At 49.4% G+C, this 21,571-nt stretch overlaps 2 protein-coding genes across 6 annotated transcripts; one reads left to right on the top strand and one right to left on the bottom strand.

Annotated features, from left to right (window-relative positions):
• Window positions 1-754: 754 nt before the first annotated feature.
• On the top strand, window positions 755-13,596 carry LOC127588977 (general transcription factor II-I repeat domain-containing protein 1-like). 4 transcript variants are annotated; one of them, XM_052048010.1, is made up of 27 exons: window positions 755-1,148; window positions 3,503-3,633; window positions 3,706-3,847; window positions 4,002-4,205; window positions 4,508-4,691; window positions 5,236-5,549; window positions 5,639-5,734; window positions 6,287-6,370; window positions 6,494-6,677; window positions 6,986-7,011; window positions 7,133-7,262; window positions 7,349-7,392; window positions 7,698-7,778; window positions 8,141-8,266; window positions 9,027-9,083; window positions 9,319-9,399; window positions 9,496-9,679; window positions 9,778-9,833; window positions 9,932-10,003; window positions 10,156-10,423; window positions 10,605-10,633; window positions 10,712-10,759; window positions 10,828-10,917; window positions 11,009-11,201; window positions 11,352-11,389; window positions 11,505-11,623; window positions 12,066-13,596. In XM_052048010.1, exons 2-27 carry the CDS (start codon window positions 3,508-3,510, stop codon window positions 12,132-12,134), a joined length of 3,045 nt encoding a protein of 1,014 aa, XP_051903970.1. In that variant the 5' UTR covers window positions 755-1,148; window positions 3,503-3,507; the 3' UTR covers window positions 12,135-13,596. The 4 variants fall into 4 exon arrangements, with proteins under 4 accessions (XP_051903970.1, XP_051903969.1, XP_051903967.1 ...); XM_052048009.1 differs by lacking the exon at window positions 755-1,148 and adding an exon at window positions 1,313-1,455 and having other exon boundaries at window positions 12,069-13,596; XM_052048007.1 differs by lacking the exon at window positions 755-1,148 and adding an exon at window positions 1,314-1,455.
• Window positions 13,597-13,653: 57 nt separating this feature from the next.
• LOC127588980 (probable E3 ubiquitin-protein ligase DTX2) lies at window positions 13,654-20,813 on the bottom strand. Of its 2 annotated transcripts, XM_052048012.1 has the most exons (9): window positions 20,186-20,813; window positions 18,283-18,931; window positions 18,057-18,115; window positions 17,224-17,460; window positions 16,658-16,725; window positions 16,399-16,575; window positions 15,745-15,906; window positions 15,569-15,658; window positions 13,654-14,746 (listed from the first exon to the last, which is right to left on the bottom strand). In XM_052048012.1, the coding sequence occupies exons 1-9, from the start codon at window positions 20,505-20,507 to the stop codon at window positions 14,507-14,509; spliced, it is 2,004 nt and encodes a 667-aa protein (XP_051903972.1). In that variant the 5' UTR covers window positions 20,508-20,813; the 3' UTR covers window positions 13,654-14,506. The 2 variants fall into 2 exon arrangements, with proteins under 2 accessions (XP_051903972.1, XP_051903973.1); XM_052048013.1 differs by lacking the exon at window positions 17,224-17,460.
• Window positions 20,814-21,571: the final 758 nt, after the last annotated feature.

A 21,571-nucleotide genomic window follows, 5' to 3' on the forward strand; every position in this document is an offset into this window, starting at 1 on the left:
TTGAATGCACAGGTGTGTGTGTGCGTGTGTATAATTATTTTTTTACAGTATATTTGTTAACATTTCATATGACTTACATCTTCAATATTCACAGATTGAAAAGAATTTATCCACACGCCTTAAAAGTATGCCTGACTTTTTTTTTAATAAAGAGTATTTGCCCCTTGCAAATAACCCTTTGGTTCATTTTTATATTATGCAGATTGTACATACATAATTTGAAAAATATATTTGTAATCGTTTTGATTTGCTTTTAAGCAGTTACCTTTTCAATTAGATTATATGTATTCACTTCCTTTTTCTTTCTGATAGAAAGCTGTGTTTTTTAAAAACATTTTATATAGATATATTTTTGCCCTAAATGACTTTTTTCACGAGTACTTTAAAAATGATCTACGCTGTTTTTAAATGTGTATAAATCAGAAAACAATGGTTCACTTTTAAAAACACTTTTCTGCGCATATTTTTTTAGCAGCATTTTTGTTTCACGTGACATACATGGGTCATATATAACTTTTAAACAATACAAAGCTGCATTTCCTTTTTTTTAACTACTGTACACACCAATATGTTTTGAGAAGTTTTCGAGACGAATGCTGGTAATAAATACATTTATTTTTCGCACTACTATGAGCATTGATGGGCCGCACTCAACGCTATCTTTGGCCCCTGGGCCTCATGTTTGCTAACCTGCTGTGTAATTCATTTTCTCGCTGGCATTCACTTAACTTGTTTGGACGGATGCGATAAAATGATGAAACACGCCCGGAATTTCCCTTTTCTCCTTTTTTGGCCCACCGATTTCCTTCCCGGACCTTTTCCGGTTAATCTGCTCGGCCCCGCCGGCCGCAGCCAATGGACGCTGCCGTTGAGTTGGGGTTGGGATTAGCAGGAGGGCGAATGACTTTCAATTTTACTGGATTACAGAACAAAGAACGAGAAGGAGGTGCAAAAAGGACACTTCTACTAGTACTGCTGTGGAAGAAAAATAAGAGCGAGAGACGTGGGTACAAAGATTGAGATTAAGATTACGTCCGTTTATTTTGTCGAAGTGTTTTGAGCAACATTCGTGTTTTTTTTAAACGATGGATTAAAAAAAATTCCGGGATTGACGGCAACCGACAAAAGCGATTTAATCGCGAATTAAGGTGAGATTGCTCTTATTTTTCCCCATCTTTCGACTGTTACACACCATATTTACATCGTACAATGTACATAAACGGGCAAATGTGTGAATTGTACGTGGATAATATATAGATTATTTCGCGACGACATCAGAGAGCGGGGGGGGGATGCTAACGTTCATGAACTAGCTAGCCAGCTACTTAGCTTGCCCGTTAGCTAATTAGCTCGCACTTGGTTGCTTGTTGAACACCTCAATTAATAACTGTCAGTGACCGAATTCACCCAGCAACAAAATGAAGACTCGCCTATCTTGTGGTGTGAAGACTACGAGTGCGTGGTGTCAGTTGGCTTTTTATTTACATTCGTCCTTCACTTAAGTGTCCGTTTTAAAGGTTATTAGGCTCACGCGACAAAGCCAGCCGCTGCACAGACAAACGGAGCGTTTCGTACGCACCATTTTAATCTTTTTACCAAGGCATTGCTCGAGTTTAGGATTACTTTTTTCCATTGTTGTTTTACAGCACAACAGTGTATTGAAGCATATTATTTGTGGTCATCATTTTATTCATGAGATAAATGATAAAACCAACAAGTGTCGTCGCTGTTTGTGAAGACATTGTTAATGGAAAAATGATTTTAAATAATAAGGTCAGACTTAAATTACACATTTAAACCAACGATTCACCAAAAACTCCTAGTTGAGATTCCATTGGGGAACATGGTGAGCTAGTGGTTAAGCACGTGTGCACCACTGTTGTCAAATTTAGGTTTGAGTCCCAAAGGCTTCTGGCCAATGTCGAGTTTCGGGCAAATATAAGGGCTGCTTGAACATTCTGGTGTTGAAATATATTCGTGTCATATGTTTTGCTTGTCTGTGTTGTTGCTCCTTGTGTGCTAAAATAATTTGTCATCGTAAACTAGGCCCGGGGGTTTCGACACTCGCTGAAATTTTGGAGGGATGTGGCACATTGTCCACACTATCCAATTTTTCATGGCTAATCCACAACATTTTCTACACGACTCACAGGCGTCTTTGGGGGTGTGTCAGATTTTCATAAAAACCTTTTAATCTTGATTATTTCGAGTCTAGTTCCTCAAAATGTCCACATTGCACCACATTTTTTCACAGTATTTATATAAAATTGGGGGGCTTTCCATATATTCCACACTATTTGCAGAAACAGTGAATGCCCCGTTTTTTGTGAGGTGTACCCGACGTTCAACACCGTTGACATTAAAAAAAAAAAAAAGGCGCCACATTCTTTACACTGTTCATAGAAACCATACATTGTTGAGGAGTGCGCCAAAAATTTCCACACACTGTTCCCATTACCTTAAGTGTCCGAATTTGTGTGATGCACAATTTCCCCCATGGTATTAACACAAAGCCTCACTCCAGCAGGTTCGTATGTCATCGCCATTGACTGTGTATACTTTATCATCCTGCAAAATCTGAACTCCTCCTGCGTCACGTCCTGATCTGGTCGATGTGTTCAGGCCCTAATCGGTGAAGAGGAGGGAGAGGTGGGGGGTGTTTGAATGTTTGCTGTGGCCTCAGGGGAAACGCATTTAGACGACCACGCCCGCCTCTTCCTCTTCGTCCATCTTCCTGCTCTGTCAGTTGAGCCAGAGGCCGGCATAATGGTTGGCAGTGTCTGCAGAGATTAAAGGGCCAGCGCCACATTGTTCGCATGCCCCGAGATTAGTTTCCAAGGAGACGGGTTGCGGTTACCGTGGCAACGCGGCTGCGCCGGTCAGCCTCGTCTTCGTTAGCTCGCCAGGCACGTGACTGAAAGAGCTATCTGATGCTAAAATAACAGATTATTTATTACATTCATTGGGGCGGCGCACGGCGCACATTAATCAACACAAGAATAAACCGATCAAGACGCGGTCCAACGGCGGCACTCCAGGGGCAAATTTATCAAGATGCTAACTTTGTATTTCACAGATCCTATCAAATGCTAAACTAGTAGTTGTAGCAAAAAGGGACGAACTGGTGACTCAGATATTGGAACATGGCTTCCAAATGCGAAGCTAACAGAGCCAACATGATTTCATGCGTTGACTAGTCATTCGTAGGTGCAAACACACCTGGCTAACCGATGCTAAAGTAACCGAGGTCTGTCTGTCTGTCTGTCTGTCTGTCTGTCTGTCTGTCTGTGTCTGTCTATCTATCTATCTAGAGGACATGACAAGAAGATGCTAAGCTAACCCAACGCAGCATTAGACTTTATGAAGCTAAAAATGTGGCTAACAGAGGCTAACCGGTGCTAAGCTAATAGATGACGACAGATGCTAGTATGTGGCTAACACATGCTAGCATATGGCGAATGGATGCTAACAGGTCTAAAGTGTGTTTTTGTTGTCTCTCCAGAGGCCATGTCTCAAATGAGGAAGCTGGCATGTGACGGCGTGCGGCCCACCTCCCGCTGCGACCCTCCGGTTCCGGCGCTGTCGGCCCGGCAGGAGATCCTCACCAGCTTGGTGTCGGCCCTGGACTCTGTGGTAGGTCCGCCATCGCACATCTCGCGAGATGTACTCGCCAAACGTGGTGTAGTGACCGAGTGTTTTGTCCAGTGTACGGCCATGTCCAAGCTCAACGCCGAGGTGGCCTGCATCACCGTCCACGAGGACAGCGTCATCGCACTCGGCACGGAAAAGGGGCGAATTTTCCTCAACTCCAAGAGAGAAATCCAGACGGAATTCTACAAGCATTGCCGTAAGTTTCCAGCAGCTATTTTTCAAGCGTGACACGTTGATTACTCCCCGCGCCCCCTCCCCGGAGAACAAATCTGTCGCCTGTCCGGTGTGATGACGCCGTGGAATGCAAAACAAGCTGGCCCTTCAACGCCACTCGCGTTCTTTTCTCGCAGGGGCGGCCACTTGCCTGCCCAACATGACCGTCGCCAAAGACCAAGACGTGGAACCGGCGGGCAAGGCGGGAAAGGAAGGCGAGCACGGGAAACTCGGCAGAGCACCCGCACTCCCTCCGCCACTGCCGCCGCCACCACCTGACACTCAGTCCAACATTTTTGTCCTGAGGAAGATGGTGGACGAGGTCTTCACCGTTCTCTACAGTAAGCACTCTCTTCAAAATCATGCCGGGGTCAGGTAGCAACTGTAAAACTGTTTGAGGGTGCGCCATGTTTTTTTTTTTTTAACCGAACCCGTAAATGGAATGGTTTTGTTTTTTGGGGTGCTGCCACACATTTTCCGCCCTATTTACAGAAGACAAAGGGTTGGAGGGTGCACTATGTTTCTCCTTTTAGTCACCCCCAAAAATGTAAATGTGATGTTAGTGGCTGGGCTGGATTTTTTGTTTTTGTTTTTGTTTTTGTTTTTGGTCTGAAAACAACGGATTCCTCTGTGGTGTGTGCAGGTGAAGCGGCCGGAAAGAGCACCCTAGTGCCCGTGCCTTACGAGTGGCTCCAGAAAGAGCCGGCTTGCCTTGTGGCCCGCGGCCTACCGGAGGGCGTTTCCTTGAGGAAGCCATCCGAGTATGACTCCAAGACGCTCATAAAGATTCTGGAGCAAAGCAACAGGATACACTTCACCGTCACAAGGTCAGTACCTAACCCAGGCCAGATATTTGCCCGCATTTTTCGGGGGTGCCCCGAATATTGCAAACTATTCAAATCAACCCCGATGTCATATTTTTGGGGGGAGGGTCAAGACTGTAAACGTAAAGGCGTTTCGAGACGAGCCACATTTTCCACACAATTCACAAAAACTTTAAATGTTCCATTTTTGGGAGGTGCACCAAATATTTATTTCTGTGAATAAAAACCGTCATGCTTTTTGGAGGCTTTCGCCACCGACTCAAAATTTTCTGGACGATTCAGAGAAACGGAAAATGTAGTTTTCATCAAATGTTCCACAATGTTCACCGTGAACTGGAGGCAGATCAGGAACCGCAGTGGAGTTTGGAACTGTCGCGCGTCCACAACTTAGACTGAACAGGAACCCGTGCGGAACCATTTTAGCGCCACAATTTGGTTGCGTGACTCATTCCGGTTCTGCAGCCAATTCTGTGACGAATTCTGGATCTGCAAATAGTTTCAGAGAGCGATTCTAGTTTGACGTGCGTCTCCTCCGGTCTGCGCGCAGGCCGACGGAAGACTTGTCTCGCGAAGCCAAGTCGGTGAGCGCGGAGCTGGGCCATCAAAGCTCTTCCGGCAGCCCCGTGGCTCAGGGCGGCGCTGGCCCAGTCAAGACTACTGCCCAGGTAGTCACACCGTCAAGTCCCGCCACTTCCGCCAACTCTGTTCTCTCAAACTTCCTGTACGGCATGCCCATGTCCTCCAAACCCCACCCAGATGGTCCGCTGGACTTCAAACCCTCGTCGCTCCTCAACCTGGGCAAGGACCGACTGGCCAAGTGGACAGACAAGGGCGCATGCGGGAAGGAAGCTGCTAGCATTGGTAATACCCCCGGTGGAGTCGGGCCTGGGATCTGAAGCGGATGCAGCGAATGTCGCTAAACTCTTCTTCGTCTTGTTATTATTTTTCAGATGAGACAACAAAAGTACCCGGTGAGCAGGGTCAGACACCTGCGAGTGTTCACATATCCAAGAGGCTACTTTTCTCCATCGTGCATGAAAAATCAGGTATGCTTCAACCCTTTGGTCTTTGACGCCGAATCCGGTACGGTCATTCTGCAGCCTCGTGTGATTTCGTAGCGGCACAGAATCAATCAAAGTAGGACCGCAGCTAATTTTCCAACTCAACTACTCCATTTTTGGGGCACAGACACAAATCTTTGTGGGGGGGGAAAAAATTGCTGTAAACGTAAGCTGGCTCTGAGTCTTTTACGCAGAACCCGGCACAATATTGCCATGAGTGACTTTTCATGTAAAGTGATTCCGATTCCTGTTTTGAGGTGGGTGGGTGTATTTTGCCAGGTTGGATGGGGCAACTGGGAAAAGTGATATCTTGTCTCAATGAAGCAGCATGTGGCTCAACGCCTGCACAATATCTCCTCAGTGGTGCGAAAAGGGGCTAAAGTGCGCTAATAACTTGGCAACCGAGTGTAAAAAAATAAAATAAAAATTAAATGGCGTCCACCCTCCAATAACGTCTGGGAATCAAGGGCTTGTATTATTAAAAACAAAAAGAACAATACATTCATGTTTTTCTTTTTTTTTTGTCATCCTCTTCAGAAAAATGGGACTCATTCATCCGAGAGACGGAGGATATTAACACGCTAAGGGAATGCGTCCAGATCCTGTTCAACAGCAGATATGGTGAGGAGGACTCAAGAAACCAGGGGGAGGGCTCACCGGCGGCCTGCAAAAGCCTCCCCAAAAAAATCCTAATCCACATTGGTTCGGCCTAACCGACGGTGCATTTTGTTTGTTGTGCTGTAGCCGAGGCCCTCGGTCTGGACCACATGGTGCCGGTGCCCTACCGCAAGATTGCGTGCGACCCGGGCGCGGTGGAGATCCTGGGCATCCCGGACCAGATTCCCTTCAAGCGTCCGTGCACCTACGGGGTCCCCAAACTCAAACGCATCCTGGATGAGCGACACGCCATCCGATTCGTGGTCAGGCGGTACGTGTGCCGCCTTTCTTCCCCTTCCGAGGATGTTGAGGAAAAACGGAGGCCGGGTTGCGGCCCGAATCCCGACCGGATTTTTTTTTTTATAAGAAGCCCGACGCGACCATCTGTCTGCTCAAGCTACGGCCCACTGCTAAAAATGGCATTCATGGCTTCCCATCAGCGGCGGGTTCGATTCTTTCATTGGGGGCGGGGGGGGGGTATCACAGGTCCACCTCAAGCTTGTTATTCAACTCCCAAGTGGAAACAGAGTGAGGGATGCTGGCGTTGACTCATCTTCTCTTGTCTGATTTGCCTTCCAGGATGTTTGACGAAAAGATTTTCACAGGTAAGAAAAATGCAGTCAGGAGCGCACGTATCATCTGCATTTAGAACCCAGCCTACCTCGAAACAAATGACAAAAATGGAAGCCCGAGCTGACCCTGCCCCCCCCCCCACCTCCCTCAAAGCTGCCGGCAAGATGTCGAAGGAGGAAAGCAAGCAGGACGCCGGGGCCGCCACCCCCGAAGACGCTCTGACCGAGAATCCGAGCCTCACGCCCCCCGCCGCGGAGCCGCCAGTCAATCCTCACAGCGGCCGGTCAGAACGCGTCCCGTCGTTTGGCACGCCGATCGGACGCCGCCTCGCCGTTCCTAATGAGCTGTGCCGTGTGTTGAATTGAACAGGTCGACCGGCGCCTGCGCGAGCCCCCCGGCCGATTGCGAAGCAGGTAAAAATGAAGCCGCGGGGCCCGACATCCAGACAGGAGGAGGATGAGGATGATTGGACTTGACACAAAATCGGCGATTGGTTGGCCGATCGATCAATGACGTCATTGATTGGGTCTGCAAAATAAGATATTACAACATCGTTCACTCCAGGGACATTCTGCGCTGCCGCATGTATTAATCCAACGTTTCTTGGCATATGCAGTCATTCCCCCTGAGACCGACCCCCCCCCCCCCAATATTAGCCAAATAAATATTGATGAATATGTGAGGAGGAAGTGGTTGATGACGATGATGCCCCCAACAGGTCCTTCGGCAGATTGCCTGCCCGTGAAGAGGATTAAAACGGAGCCTCCGGACGGGGACATCATTCAAGTGACGGTGCCGGGTAAGTCAGGCAGCCGTAGCGTCACGGGGCTGAAACTACAAACGCCCTGAAGGACCCGAAACTAACTCGATAAAGGACCCCACACTTAGTAGATGACTTCAAATGTAAAGGGCTCATAAACTATAAAGTATTTAGCATACTGTCCACCGCAAACTCGGTAAAGGACTACAAAATGTATGTACTCTCAATTACAATTAAGTGAGCAAAGGACCCTGAACCTCAACCTTTATTAAGGGCCCCAAACTGCTAATTGTGATAAGGGTCCTCTCCGACAAACATAAAAAAAATTAAAAAACATTTAAATGGAGTCCAAAAGGAGCATGAACTACAAACTGGACCTTGAAGGCTGTTGTTGTGTTCAGCAGGCGTCTCCGGTGCGGAGGAGGCTAGCGAGCCACCACCCGAGCCCGCCTCATGCGGGGCCACGTCCTCTCCCTCGCGTCCCTCGGGTGCCTCGGCCCTCCACCACCCGGCGGAAAGCCACGCAGGTAACCTCCACACCTGTTCCCCAGCCGTGCCGCACCACCGGCCGGGCCCCCAACGGCTTGCAAGACCGCCCCCCCCCACCCCCACCCCCCAGCAGCCTGCTTGTTGTTTAGGGCCTCATGTATGAACTTGAAACATCAAACCCCGCCTTAGTGATCCCGCCACATTCGAAGCCCCGCACCCTGTCCTGACCCCCCCCCCTCTACCCTCCCCTGTAGCTCTTCTCCCACTAGCAACTTCCACTAGAATGATTTAAGACCCGCCCTCCAGTCTCACACACAGCTGCCTTGAGTACACACCCAAGACAACATTTGTGCAGTTACTCTCTCTAAATAGCGGGTGGGGGGAGGGGGGGGGGGAACAAAACAAAAAACAAACTTTTGAAAGAAACCACAAGATCAAGAACTCCAGCAAGTTGTTTGGCGAATGAGAGTCCATGCAAATGTGTTGTTGGGGTTTAGCGGCCATGCTTTTTGTTCTCACCTTTTCTTTTTATTTTCTTGTTTTTTGACTCTGCTTTGCTTAAGTTTGTTTTCTTTCACAAATGACCACTGCAGGAGACAAACCCGAGGTAAGCGCACGCGACAAATCCAAGCGCTCCATATGAACTCCCGACTGCAAAGTACATGACCCCCGCGCGTATCAATCAATCCATAATTCAGAGCTCACCAAAATAAGATACAAGAAACGATAAAAGTAGCTCATGGATGTCATTTAATAAATATTTGAAAACTACTCTGACGGCCTCTTTGCCTCTTGCAGCCGGCGAAGCCTTGTCGTCCAACGCGGCCCCCCAGGGCATCCGAAGGCCCCCTGAAGGTAACCCTTTTTTTTCTCCCCCCTACGTGGAACAAATCACATCAATTCGTATCTTGTATCAAAGCTCTTGCAGACGGCACGACGGACATGCGATTATTTTCTCAACATCCCTTAACACGATGACATCATCTTCAAATATATTCACTGTAGAGATTCTATGAAAAAAACTTCAAGCCAATATTTGTGCGGAACGCGCTCAAAAATCAATGTGTTGTTTTGTCGTCGATTGGTTCAGCCGGAAGGCTGGTGGAGGACATTGGTGAAATGATTCTTCAGCTGCGCGGACAAGTGGAGAACTTATTCAGCATGAAGTATGGTATGTCCCCCCCCCCCCCCCCCTCACCCCTCCTCTTATGTTTTGTTTTGCTTGCTATGTTTTTCACAAAACGCTTTCTGTCGTTTTGTCGCTCAGCGGAAGCTTTGGGTCTCCCTGAGCCTGCCAAGGTGCCCTATTCAAAGTTCCAGATGTACCCCGAGGACCTCTTTGTCACCGGGTTGCCCGAGGGCATCGCCTTGCGTCGGCCCAACTGCTTCGGGGCGGCCAAGTTGCGCAAGATCCTGGCCGCCGCCAGCCGCATCCGGTTCATCATCAAAACGTGAGCGCAGATGACCCCCCCCCCTACCCCCCCATGCACACTCTCCTCCCTCTTTGCGCCAAACGCCAAGCCGCGTTTCTGCCGTATCGTGTCCGCAGGCCCAAGCTGCTGAGCGAGCGCGTCAAACAAGAGTTGCCTCCTGTCTGCGACTCGGGTAGGTCAAAGTGGGCTGCCGGAGTTTCTGTTGTTTGGGCGGATCTCGCCACGGTGCTTTCAAGGCTTATTCAAGGTTGCAACGGCTCCTAATTACAGAGCTGGACGCCAAGGAAGTGACGCCGCTGACGGAAGACGCCGCGGCGTTGTCCAAGAGACCCGCTTTCTCAGGTACAACGCTGCCACGCGTAGTTTGTCAGTAAGAAAATCAGCTCTGAAATCAAGGTGGGGGAGGGGGGGACAAACCACAGTGAGGATTGTAACAGCCCATAAAAAAAAAAACAACAACCTCATGTGTCATTCTGTCATCCTCCATTTTAAAGAGGGCCTGGAGTCCAAGCTGTCCAGGATCGACCTGGCCAACACCCTGCGGGAGCAGGTCCAGGACCTGTTCAACAGGAAGTACGGCGAGGCGCTGGGCATCAAGTACCCGGTGCAAGTGCCTTACAAGCGCATCAAGAACAACCCGGACTCCGTCATCATCGAGGGACTCCCCCCCGGCATCCCCTTCCGGAAGCCCTGCACCTTCGGCTCGCAGAACCTGGAGCGCATCCTGGCAGTTGCCGACAAAATCAACTTCACCATCACCAGGTTAACGTGGCATGTCGCGCACTTACTGGATGTACTCTTCGCGTTTACGGGCAATTTTTGAAACAAAAGCAAAACAAAAACAAAAGTCTTTCCGAATTCATCGCTTTATATTTAGCACGAATCTCCAAATGTAAATTGTTGGATGACAACTTTTACAATGGCCGATCTTCTTGATTTCCAGACCTTTCCAAGGCCTTATTCCAAAGCCCGGTAAGCGCAAAACAAATGTCATCGACCAATGCGCGCTCACATTGAAAAACCCTTCCTATAACCTCCGTTGTTCTTCAGCACCTCGACGGGTCACTTTACTCAAGAAGGCGTACGCTACCATAAATGGTGAGTTGTCACTAACCGTTTAGTCGTTTCGCTTAGCTCGTGGATAAATACGACGTGTCTTGTGTTAGACGACGACGATGACGACGACGACGTCAACCGAGTCGGGGAGAAGGTGGTCCTCCGCGAGCAGGTCAAGGAGCTGTTCAACAAGAAATACGGTAATTTGTGGGGGGGGGGGCGGGGGGGTGACACAACAACAATAATATCGCAGGCATTGTCGTGAACATCGTGACTTTGCGATGTCTCAAGGCGAGGCTCTGGGGCTGGACCGCGCCGTGGCCGTGCCGTACAAGCTGATCCGCGGCAGCCCGGAGTGTGTGCAAGTGGACGGCCTCCCCAAAGACGTGCCCTTCCGCAACCCGGGTGCCTACGACGCCACTTGCCTGGAGAGGATCCTCCACGCCAAAGAAAAAATCAGCTTCAGTGTCAAGAGCCAGCTCCAGTGAGCAAGCCGCGCTAGCGACGTTAGCCCAGAACGGCCACAATACGATTTATAATTGGGATTTTCCACACAACCACATGCTAAAATGGATACAATCCTTATGTGCTAACAACTACTGTATGCTAATGGTGGTTATTCCGTCTCTCACAGGCCTTTTTCGGAACTGTGCAGTCAGCCTTGCAACACAGGTACGCATTCGTCATCATCTTCGGCAGCAGCACCATCATGGCTGCTGCCTTTTGTTAGCCACCATTTTGTGAACGTTTTTTTTTTCTTTTTTTCTTTTTATTTTTGTTACACAAGCGTTAGCGCCCGAAGCCTCTACCAGTCGACGAAAGCGCAAGCGAGTCCAGGAGACCCGCAGAGGACCCGCCCCCTCCTCCACAGAGCTTGCTCCGCCGGCCAGTCAGATTCCAGTCATGGTACGTGTTGTATAGTAACGCCTGAGAGTGCAGATGTACAAAATGCAGTGGAACCTCCAAAATGGAAGAAGCTAAAATAGCAATTTTGCAAGAAATAACACGACAAAGCAAGCGAGCAGCCACAGGCATAGCGAGCATAGGAGTCCAATTAGCGGCTAGCTACCACGAAACTGCAACGAAACAGTTGGCAGAAACTAACACATCTACTTCTTAATTCTAGCTCCCAAGTCGGTGGCTATGTAGCATGGGAAGCTAACAGAGAAGTCGACGTCTTGACTTGGTCTGAGTGTGGCTAGATAACACGAGAAGCGAACGGAGGCTACAGTCCATCTTGACTTGAGCTGGCTTAGCACATAGCTCACTCAGCAGTGATGATGAACAAAAACTCCAAAGTTACGGTTCCCGACACGACTGACATTCTGCCGCCATTTTGTGTCCTCAGCAGTGGCCCATGTACATGGTGGACTACAGTGGAGTCAACATGCAAGTACCAGGAAAAGTCAACTACTGAAGGGAGTCGGAGCGCAGAAATGGCGTGGTCAACAATCTGCCATGGCGATAATGATGATCACTATTGTTGTTTTTTTTTTTCTCGTTTGCTAACATTAGCACTAAAAAAGTCACGTCGTGTATGTGTGTGCGCGCGCCATTAGCATCCACACCGTTATTACTAACACTATAAATCACAGTGACATCTTACGTTAAGTTTCTACCTTTTTTATTTATTCTATTTATTAAAATGTAACATCGCCATGTGCAGGGATGCTAACTAAAACAATAACGCTTAGCGGGGGCCGCATACTCTGGATTGATAGTTTTTTAAAAAACTTGGTCTATCTTCATTTGAGTTAATTTGTGGCAATGGCTGTGTCCAAATTTACAGACTGCGTCCTCTGAAGGCTGCATGACATCACTTCCAACCCGACTCGACTGCACGTGGTTTCGAAAGACTATTCGCAAGTTGCGTCCTTTAATACTTTCAAAGGCTCCTAATGTAGCGTCCCTGGACCGCATGAACCGTGGCGAATTTGAACACTGTGTGCGCGCTCAAGTTGCTCCGGAAGTGACGTCATGCGGCCTTGCAGGGCTCGGCCTGTGAATTTGAACGCGGGCAATGTATTCATTCTAGCTGGTGCAAAAATCTACCGTCGGCTTCAACATCTTCATCCTGGTAAACCAGACGGCAGCCAGCGAGCATAAGATACGATTAGAAAACCTTTATTAGTCTCGCAATGGAGAAATTCCCAATTCACAGCAGCAAATAATAAGAATAATCACTCTTGTCATTCCAGCTAACTGATTGTCATCTTGGGTTAGAGACACCAACATTTTAACAGTCCACATTTTAATTCTGGCAAAGTAGTTAGTGGCTGGCTCGCACGAGAAGCCATCTACAGCTTCAAGCTGGCAAGCATGGGAAGCTAACCCAGCTGTTGAAATCTTATAAACCAGCTAAAGAACGCCCCACCCGCAAACTGTTTGAATTAGTTTTGTATCCAGCGTATGGACGCCCCTGTAGGAGCTTGAGATTAATACAGCCTTTTGTACGTTAGCAGATTTATTCAAAGCCATTTGAGCATTTATTCGATATTCTTGATGTTTTAGGACGTTTTTTTTTTCCCGCCGCCGTTTGACATTTCTGCGTACAAGTAGGACAACTTCAACATCATACAATTCTACCAGTTAGCATCTGGCGCTTCTTAGTACTAGTTGCATGCAGATGATAAATTGTGGCAAAGCGCACTAGCCCACGGAGCTTAAACTGCATATCGAGGATATGGAATAAATGTTCCAAGGGCTTGAACTATATGTACCATAATATTACGTGGCTAAAACAAGTCAGTCTGAATGTATCAAGCGGGGCCTGTCCGTCCCAGACTTAACAGTAAAGAATGCTATGATGACTAACCCCCATGTAAACATGCTGTACCTTAACGCCAATTAGGCCTTTCCAAATAAAATGTGTTGCCTTGCTTCGGTGTTTTATGTTGTGTGCCGCCGCGTATTTCCCCGATGGACACCACGGAGTCTTTGTCGTCGTCAATCTTTTTCTCTTTATTGCAGTGACTTGTGCCCAAGAGGCGGGATCATTCGTGTGAGTACAGGAAGTGAGGCCTTGATTGTCACTGTCGGGAGCGCTTTTGTTGGCTTCTGTCTTCAGACTTGATGGTCAGGATAGGGTGTCAAGCTGCGCACGATTCGGCTGCAATGCTAACTGAAAGAGAAATTGCACCCGTTTCGATAGCTGATGAGTCCAAAGGATTAAGGTTAGTGAAATGGTGCACGTTTCGATTAGGGCGCTAACTAAAGCACAAGAGTGCTAAAGATTATGGGTCTTTAACTGATTTCTGGTCACCACTTGTTTCTTAAATCAATTTCCTACAACCCCCCCCCCAAAAGTAGGCTAACGCGACGTTGCTTTGCTACGCTTTCAATTGCATAACGTCCACCCTTGATTTGTTTTTTTTTCTTTTCTGACTTTTTAATCACAGTTTTCTGCGCCGTCACAACTAAAGTGCTTTATGAGTTTTGAAGTGCCGGTGTCATCAAGGCAACCGAGCGGTGGGGACAATGTGGATCAGGATAGAAATTAAAAATAAAGCGCAGCAACAACAACAACAACAACAAAATATTTTCCGGAATTAGGTTTGTGGGAATGTAACTGCATCGCAACCGTAGCAGAAAGCAGGATATCGCCGCATAAGCACTTGTGTTCACTTTCACACAGAGGGTTGCGCTTCTGGCCTGTTACGGATCTGATATGACTTCCGAAGGTGGAAAAGTTTCTGGGATTTTCTCCCCTATTCCAGTGCTTGTATGGTGATGTTCCCTTCCAGTTGGAGGATGTTTTTTTTTTTCCTTTTGGAGTGGGCAGGCAGTGACTTAGCTGCTGCAGCCGGGGGCTTTGAGGCAGTCCTCGGTCACGCCCTGCGAGGCCAGCTCCGACAGGACGTTGTCCAGGTAGTTGGGGTCCGGGAAGCCGTGTCCCGACAGGTTGGACATCATCTCCGTCTTGTGGTGAATGCCGTTCCACACCACCGTGTCGGGCTCGCCGGTGGTGCTGGACGTGCCCACCGTGAAGATGAGGCGCCGCATCCACGCCACCTTTAGCAGCTCCAGAACCTTTGAACACGCACAAAAAAAAAAGATGGAGCACGAGGGGATGAGAATGGGTGGGGTACGTTTTTTTCCCCTCCAGGGGTAAAACGCAACGGAAAGAAACCCTCGGGACACATTTGACCAGGTTGCGAAATTGTGTCAGCTGTTGGAGCCATTCTTTTGCTTGAGCCTAAACCCAATTTTAAAACGAGAAATTGTGCCACCTGGTGGTCAATACTTTGTGTGCAGGACGGCTGTGAACAATCGGGGTTGATTGGAGCAGTTGCAGTCGTCAGACGGAAAAAGTTTGGATGGAAAACCTGTCAGCCGTGGCTGTGGGCTACTTTCTTTGATTTATGATTGCAGTTGTTTTTTGGGGGAAATCATTCCAAGTCTTTAATTGGACATACTTGTGTGTGCACGGACGGACACCCAAACGCAGCAAAACGGACCCTTGGAATGAACCTGGAAACTCAAGTCATCTAAAAGTTAAGTCAAACAACCCTTTTAATATCACCTTGGTGTTCATTGTGGTTCCATGTTGAATGTGCAGATTGTTGGACTTGTTAATTGTAAAAAAAAATAAAGCTGCACACAGGTACTTTGCTAGTTGGGAAAATAGTTTTGAGCACAACCCTGTATGTAGATTTCAACCACAATTTCCCATGGGAAGTTGTAAAATACTTTGCCGCGCCGGATAGATGAAAGCGTCACTGGCTTTGAAGGCTAATTTCACATCCCATGTTAGCTTTATATGCTAGCTGACATGTCGGGTTTTCCACCTCTCACTGGCCGAGTGTGGCAACGCATCGCCGGTGTCGAAACGGGATTTCGTTGTATGACTACCTTCCTGCCTTTGTCGCTGTCGGGCAAGAAGCAGAAGCGAGGGAATCCTCGGCAGGTGAAGGGCTGTCCTGGGTTGGGATGCTCCGGACCCTTGCGGCGCCAGGACAACAAAAAGGAAGGCGAGATGAGCGCCGGCGTCGAGGACGCGCGTCGTCCGGCCCGAGGGCGCGGCCCACCTGTATTCCCGGCAGGATGCTGTAGATGATCTGGATGGCGCCGCAGTCCGGGTGTCCGGGCAGCGCTTGCGGGATGCTGTAAATCTCCATCTTGCCTTTTGGCTGCGTGCCCGTCTTTTCGCCGTAGATGGTCTTGCACGAGGGGCACTGAAGGCTGCCGTCCTGAGGACAAGAAAAGCCGCGTCTGCATTTCGACTGATCCGCGCAACCTCGATCGGAGGAGAGCGACTTGGCGATCGGCGGCACTTTTGGCGTAAACCACTCAAGAGTTCCCGGAAGACGGGTAGGATTCAACGCACGGTGTGCAGCCTGATTGAATAATTATATCCTAAATAAATCCAAAAAGTTTTTATCTAAGGGAACCATGCTCATTTTTCTATTGTCAAAAAAATTCTAACCAGCCCCCCCCCCTGCATTGTATCTCTAATTCAGATTTAAATCAACTGTTCTTGGAGTACACTCACATTTGTCTATTATTGAAAAATAATACAAATGTTTATATTGTATTTTTACATTATCTGAGAAAAAAAAAATTAGAATCGACTTCCTCTCCGAGGATTTCGCCAAGAAAGGGAGGTGCTTTCGGCGCAAAGCACTTGAGCGTCACGGAAAAACGCCAGCCTTTGGGGGCGCGGCCCCCTCGGCAGCTCGTACCTTGGTGCCGTTGTTGTACATGGCCAGCATGCAGAGCATATGCAGGGTGTGCCCGCACTTGACAAACTTCCCCACGGCGTCCGGCAGGATGCCCTGCGCCCCTTCCCCCGCCGTCGCCGGGGGCTGCGTCTCGTAGCCGGAGGGATTGGACAGTTGATCCATGCAGATGATGCAGTCCTGCCGGCCGGAAGGAACGGAAGGTGTCAGAGAGATAGAGGGAAAAAAAAAAATTGGTCAACACCAGCCGGCCGGGAGCTACCTCGTCCGGGACGCCGGGCACCACCTCCATGTAACGTCGGATCACCTCCTCGGCTCTCTGACTGGAAGCTGAAAGAAAACATGGCTTTTGGAATCTTGCAACGTCGTTCACCGCACGTTTTTGCCCGGCGAGCAAAAGGGAGTCGGCGGGGAACGCCGGTGGTGGGAAATGAGGAGGAGGCGGGTGAGGAAGACTTGCTGCTGCTGATGCGGGACACTGGCGATTGGGTTCAAGAGTGCCAGGATAGAATGCGGCCGTCCCCCCCCCCCCCCTGGTGAGTGACGTGGGAGTGAATTGGTCAAAGCATTTCGAGAGGACCAAAACCTCTCAAAAGTTTTTTTTAGGGATAAAATGTGATTGAGCTCCTCTTGCCCAGGACGACTCGGCGAATACGACAATGGTGCCTTTTTCGTATCGCTGGCTTGGGTGGGCAGCACTGCCATGGAAAAGGGAAGGATGGATGACGGAAGCACAAGACAAAATGGGGGGGTACGGGGGACGGAAACACGAGGACCCATGGAGCCGAGGAGAGAGTCTCCAAGACGGGGGGGCGGCGTGGTAGCTACCTCTCCTGTGCTGCCTCTTGGCTCTCTTAATTGAGCCGCCGCTGCCGCCGCCGGGGGGCTTGCTGGGCCGGCCGGAGGGGGGGAACTGGACGTGAGACGCAAGCGGCGGCGGGAGCGCAAATTGCTGGGGTGGCAGATGCTGATGAGGAGGCGGCGGCGGCTGCGGGAGGGGGGCGGCGGCGGTGGTGGTGAAGTGCACGCCCAGTCCGACCGCTGACATCAAAATGGAGGCCATGCCTGGAGCGGGGCGAGGGGTGGGGGGGTCGAGGTGGGGCGGGACCAGGAGGGGGGGGGGGGGCAAAGCGGGTGAGGCGCAGGAGCAGAAAGAAACACATTCAAAAATAAAAACGGATGAGATGGAGCTGCCAAAGGTGCTCCGCCCCCCCCCCAGAAAAAAAAACGAAACAACCCCCCCCCCCCCCACCCAAGTTTCTCCAAATCCCCAAACCATGATGATTTTCTTGTAGGTCTTTGTGCGTGCCTATTTTGACATCATGCGAAAATCCTTTTCTATGACGTAAAGGCAATTTGAAAATGTGCACAGCGCCTGCTCGTTTATTCTGATTGATGCAGAAAAAGTGTCGAGAGCATCTGAAATATATTTCGTTTTTCTTCTTTCTCGGCAGAACCCCCGTCGAGGCTCCTGATTGACTTTCTCAAGCTGCGTGTTAGAAGGTCTTGACGAGACCGAAGCAGAGGGAGAGCAGAGGCGCATAAAACCAGATTCGAAATCACCCGGGAAGTAAAGAGAAAAAAAAAAGAGTGCAGAGAGGGGGGGACGGGGGTCTGTGTAGACAGGAAGCCTTCTGAGGGCTTTTTTTTTCTTCTTTTACCTGCCAGGGCCGAGCTGACACTGGTGGATCCGTTGATCTGAACGGGGATGGAAGGAACGCTGGCAGAGGGAAAGAAAAGGGGGGGCGGTCAAAATTTGGCCTCGGCCGTGTGAAGTCACGATTAGCGATGGTTTGGCATATTTCATCTCATTTTCTCTTTTTAACAAACGCACTAAACAAAATCTGTCTCGGTTGAAGAACAGAAGACCGGACGCGTCCCACCAACCTGAGGCCGTTGGCGCCCGAGGCGCTGCTCAGAAGCGGCGCGGCCAGCTGGCTAGCAGAATGCGGCGGGGGCCAGGGGCTGCCCCAAGACATCCCGCCGACTGAGAGAGGCCTGCGTGGGTACGGCGAGTACACGGAGGTGGGATGCGCCGCCGCCGCCGCCGCCACCCTGCCGGCCCCCTGCAGGCTGGGCCGGTTGAGGCTGCCCGACGAGAAGGAGTGACGGGAGCGGCTGGGCATGGGCCCCGTGGCCCCGTGGCTAAGACACTGCTGGCAGGAGCAGGCCGGGCCCCCGGATGAGGAAGAGGAAGGGGGGACGCCTGCAGGTAGCGCCGAGGGCCCCGAGGGGATGGCCGGGGGTCCGAAGGAGGCCAGCGGGTAGGGCAGGTTGCACTGGCGCCGCACCTGCCGCCTGAAGCCCGACGACTTGTTGACTTGGGCCAGGGAGGTGAGGTCCACGATGTAGTTGTGGCCGTGCGGGCCCAGGTCGGCCGTGCCCTGCCGGGCCTGGTAGCTGTGCTCCAGGAGGATGGACGTGCGCGTCTCGTACGGCGTCCAGCCGCCCTCGTCGTTGGCCCACTCCCAGTACACGCCGCTGCCCAGGCCCGACGACTGCGCGAATAGGGAGCGCCGCACCGATCGAGTCTTCCCTGGAAAACATCACAGGAAATACGGCGTCGAACTTGTTCGGCTCTTAGCCGCAAATACTGTAGCCCCTTTTTCTAGGTGGCGCTCGATGGCTTTTATTCCGCTTGACTCTTATTAGTTACTCCCTGTGGCCAGAGTCCCTCCAAAAGACGCCGCGGCATAATTAATAAGAGCCACAAAAAACAGGGGTCTTGATTTTGTGCCTGCAACGACTGCTACAATTGAAAGACAACCGATATTATTAAAAAAAAACAAAAACAAATGAGCGACGATTGGGTCAAAAAGGTGCTGGCCGCCCATCCTCCCTTTTGACACAAGATGGTGATGATTTTTTTTTTCGTCTTTACTCTTCACACTAAAATTGTGGTGGGTTTTCTTTTTGGGTGAAGTGGAATGCGTCATGGCATTTCGGTTCATTTCAAGAGGCAGTAGTGATTTACTAAATTAAAATATTACGTTACGAGCTGATGGAACAAGTTAACCATTCAACACCTTAACATTTGGTGAATGTTTAAGATTTTTTTTTGCACTACTTCAGTTCTTTTTCATCATTTCCAGTTCAACTCGACAAGAAGTTGTATAGAATATAGTTGCCTTTTTTCATAAAATTCAGCCCATTCGCCTTTAACCCTGGAGAACCCACGGGGTCCAATTTGGGCCCCTACAAATTCTGCTACTCAAATGAATCCGAAAGGGTCAGATTTGGCCCTAATCCTAAATTAGGATTAAAGCATTGAATATTTGAAAAAACATGTATTTTGGTGTTCAGTGAACATATCATTAATGTTTAGTCCATCATTTTCCAAAGAAGGAAAAAGGTTCTTGGGTTCTGCAGGGTAAAATTGACCAATTTGAAGACTGCGGATGGGGAAGAAAAGGCCTAAAAGCCTAAATGTGTCGAAGGACGACTCAACAACTAACGTGCACGTAATTTAAGTGTTTGTTCTGACAACTAGTCAACCACCGTAGTTCGCCCCGCGCCCCTTTTTGGACATAAAGTTCTCGCATTTTCACGAAAACGGGCCAAACGTAGACATTTACACGTCGACCCTCAACCACGCGCCCCTTGTCGACCAAATCCACAAATCCGCCTTTTTTGCCTGGTTTTTCCGGTTAATCCGGCGGAGCAGCTGTGTCAACATTCCGATGACAACAACAACAAGCGCGTCCGTCATCGCGGCTAACGCGCGACGCTACTTAGCAGGCCCTTTAAATTGTAGTTCCAACGCACACTGGAAGATGTTCCGATAACTGACCCGTGTCCTGTCTGAACTGCTTCAAGCTGGCCACGTCGATGAGATACGGCGACAGGCCGGGGTCCGACTGTCCCAGGCAGATGGTGGTGGCGGCGGGCGCGCCGCCCCGGTGGCCTCGCGGCGACAGGCAGCGCTCGATGTAGGCGCTCACCTGGCCGCTGTATGGCCGCCAGTGGCCCAGATCGTCCTGCCATTCCCACACGGCTATCATGGGCTGCGACTGGCCGGAGGACGGGGACGGGACCGGGACCGCGGCCACCGCCGCCGAGGGCCCGCTGCGGGAGCCGTTGACCCGCGCGCAGGAGCCGGACACAATCGCCATCGTCGATCGGCTGCGCTTGAGCTTTAGCTCGACGCTAACGTCAACTGTGGAGCCTCGACGAAGAAAGGCTAAGCTAGCTGGGTTCGTCGAAGAACACCATGACGAACGCGTTAAAACCCCGTTTATGGCAACTAACGCGACATTTGGTCACTTAATATTCATATTCAAATACATATGCGAGCAAAGCTGCGAGGCGCCCGAGGAAGGGTGAGACGCTCAACGTAGTTGCTTTCTTTCCTTATTTTTTCTTTCTTTTTGTGACAGCGTTGCCAGGGTACTTTCGTTCCGTCTTACTGCTGCCTTCAAAGACTCTCGGAAAATCGTTTTAGAATCCAGCACTGGGATAGTGTTAAACGTTTTGTGGAGTTACATCTATACGTTTTCTAAATTTAAAAAAAAATCACACAAAAAGCAGCACGACTAATTTCAGATTTAAATTGGATTAGAAAAAACTAATTACATGTTTTATTCGTTAAAAAAAAGTAAGTGGCACTATTTCCAATTGTACGCAAAGGCAGCATTTTCTTCTTCTCTGGTGACAAACGCCTCCATTGTCCGAACCCATTTTGGCTCAGTGTCAGCTTCGCTGCTGCCCCTGGCTGGCCGTATTTAGCTATGACACACCTGATGGCCATCCATTTGTCATCGAAAAACATGGAATAGTAATCGTGAACAAATATGAATAATAGAATAAAACGATGCATAACAATACATTTTGATAATATTAAAAATAATAAATTCAAAGGTAAATATATGGAGGTCAATTATTTGGGTGAAAAAAGCTAAGATGAAATTGGAGCATGGATGCAGGGACAGTGAAACCGCGCTTTTTTTTGTTCATGGATCGACTTTCACAATTTTGTCCATTTGCAGATACTTTTGGGCTGGGTGACAAAGCTAATACAGTATATGTTTTAGCGCCCTCTGTTGGCATTTTGCAACAAAGCGCCTAAAAAGAGCGAAAAACAATGATACCAGTAAAAGCACTACTTTAGTACAAATCAAACTCCTTTGGCACTTGATCATAGTTCCTTGGCAGGCAGCAAGACGCCCCAAAGATGGTG

The sequence above is a fragment of the Hippocampus zosterae genome, chromosome 16 (assembly GCF_025434085.1).
Source record: "Hippocampus zosterae strain Florida chromosome 16, ASM2543408v3, whole genome shotgun sequence".
NCBI classification, from domain to species: Eukaryota; Metazoa; Chordata; class Actinopteri; order Syngnathiformes; family Syngnathidae; genus Hippocampus; species Hippocampus zosterae.

Bases quoted from the DNA above. Each gene is read 5' to 3' on its own strand.
- LOC127588977 (XM_052048007.1), top strand. From the start codon at position 1,419: ATGAAGACTCGCCTATCTTGTGGTGTGAAGACTACGA. The intron at 3,634-3,705 runs GTAGGTCCGCCA...TGTTTTGTCCAG, and splicing joins TGTCGGCCCTGGACTCTGTG to TGTACGGCCATGTCCAAGCT. The intron at 9,680-9,777 runs GTGAGCGCAGAT...TCGTGTCCGCAG, and splicing joins ATCCGGTTCATCATCAAAAC to GCCCAAGCTGCTGAGCGAGC.
- LOC127588980 (XM_052048012.1), bottom strand. From the start codon at position 20,507: ATGGCGATTGTGTCCGGCTCCTGCGCGCGGGTCAACGGCTCCCGCAGC. The intron at 18,932-20,185 runs GTCAGTTATCGG...GATGTTTTCCAG, and splicing joins GCAGTTCAGACAGGACACGG to GGAAGACTCGATCGGTGCGG. The intron at 17,461-18,056 runs GTAAAAGAAGAA...GCCCCGCTCCAG, and splicing joins TGTCAGCTCGGCCCTGGCAG to GCATGGCCTCCATTTTGATG.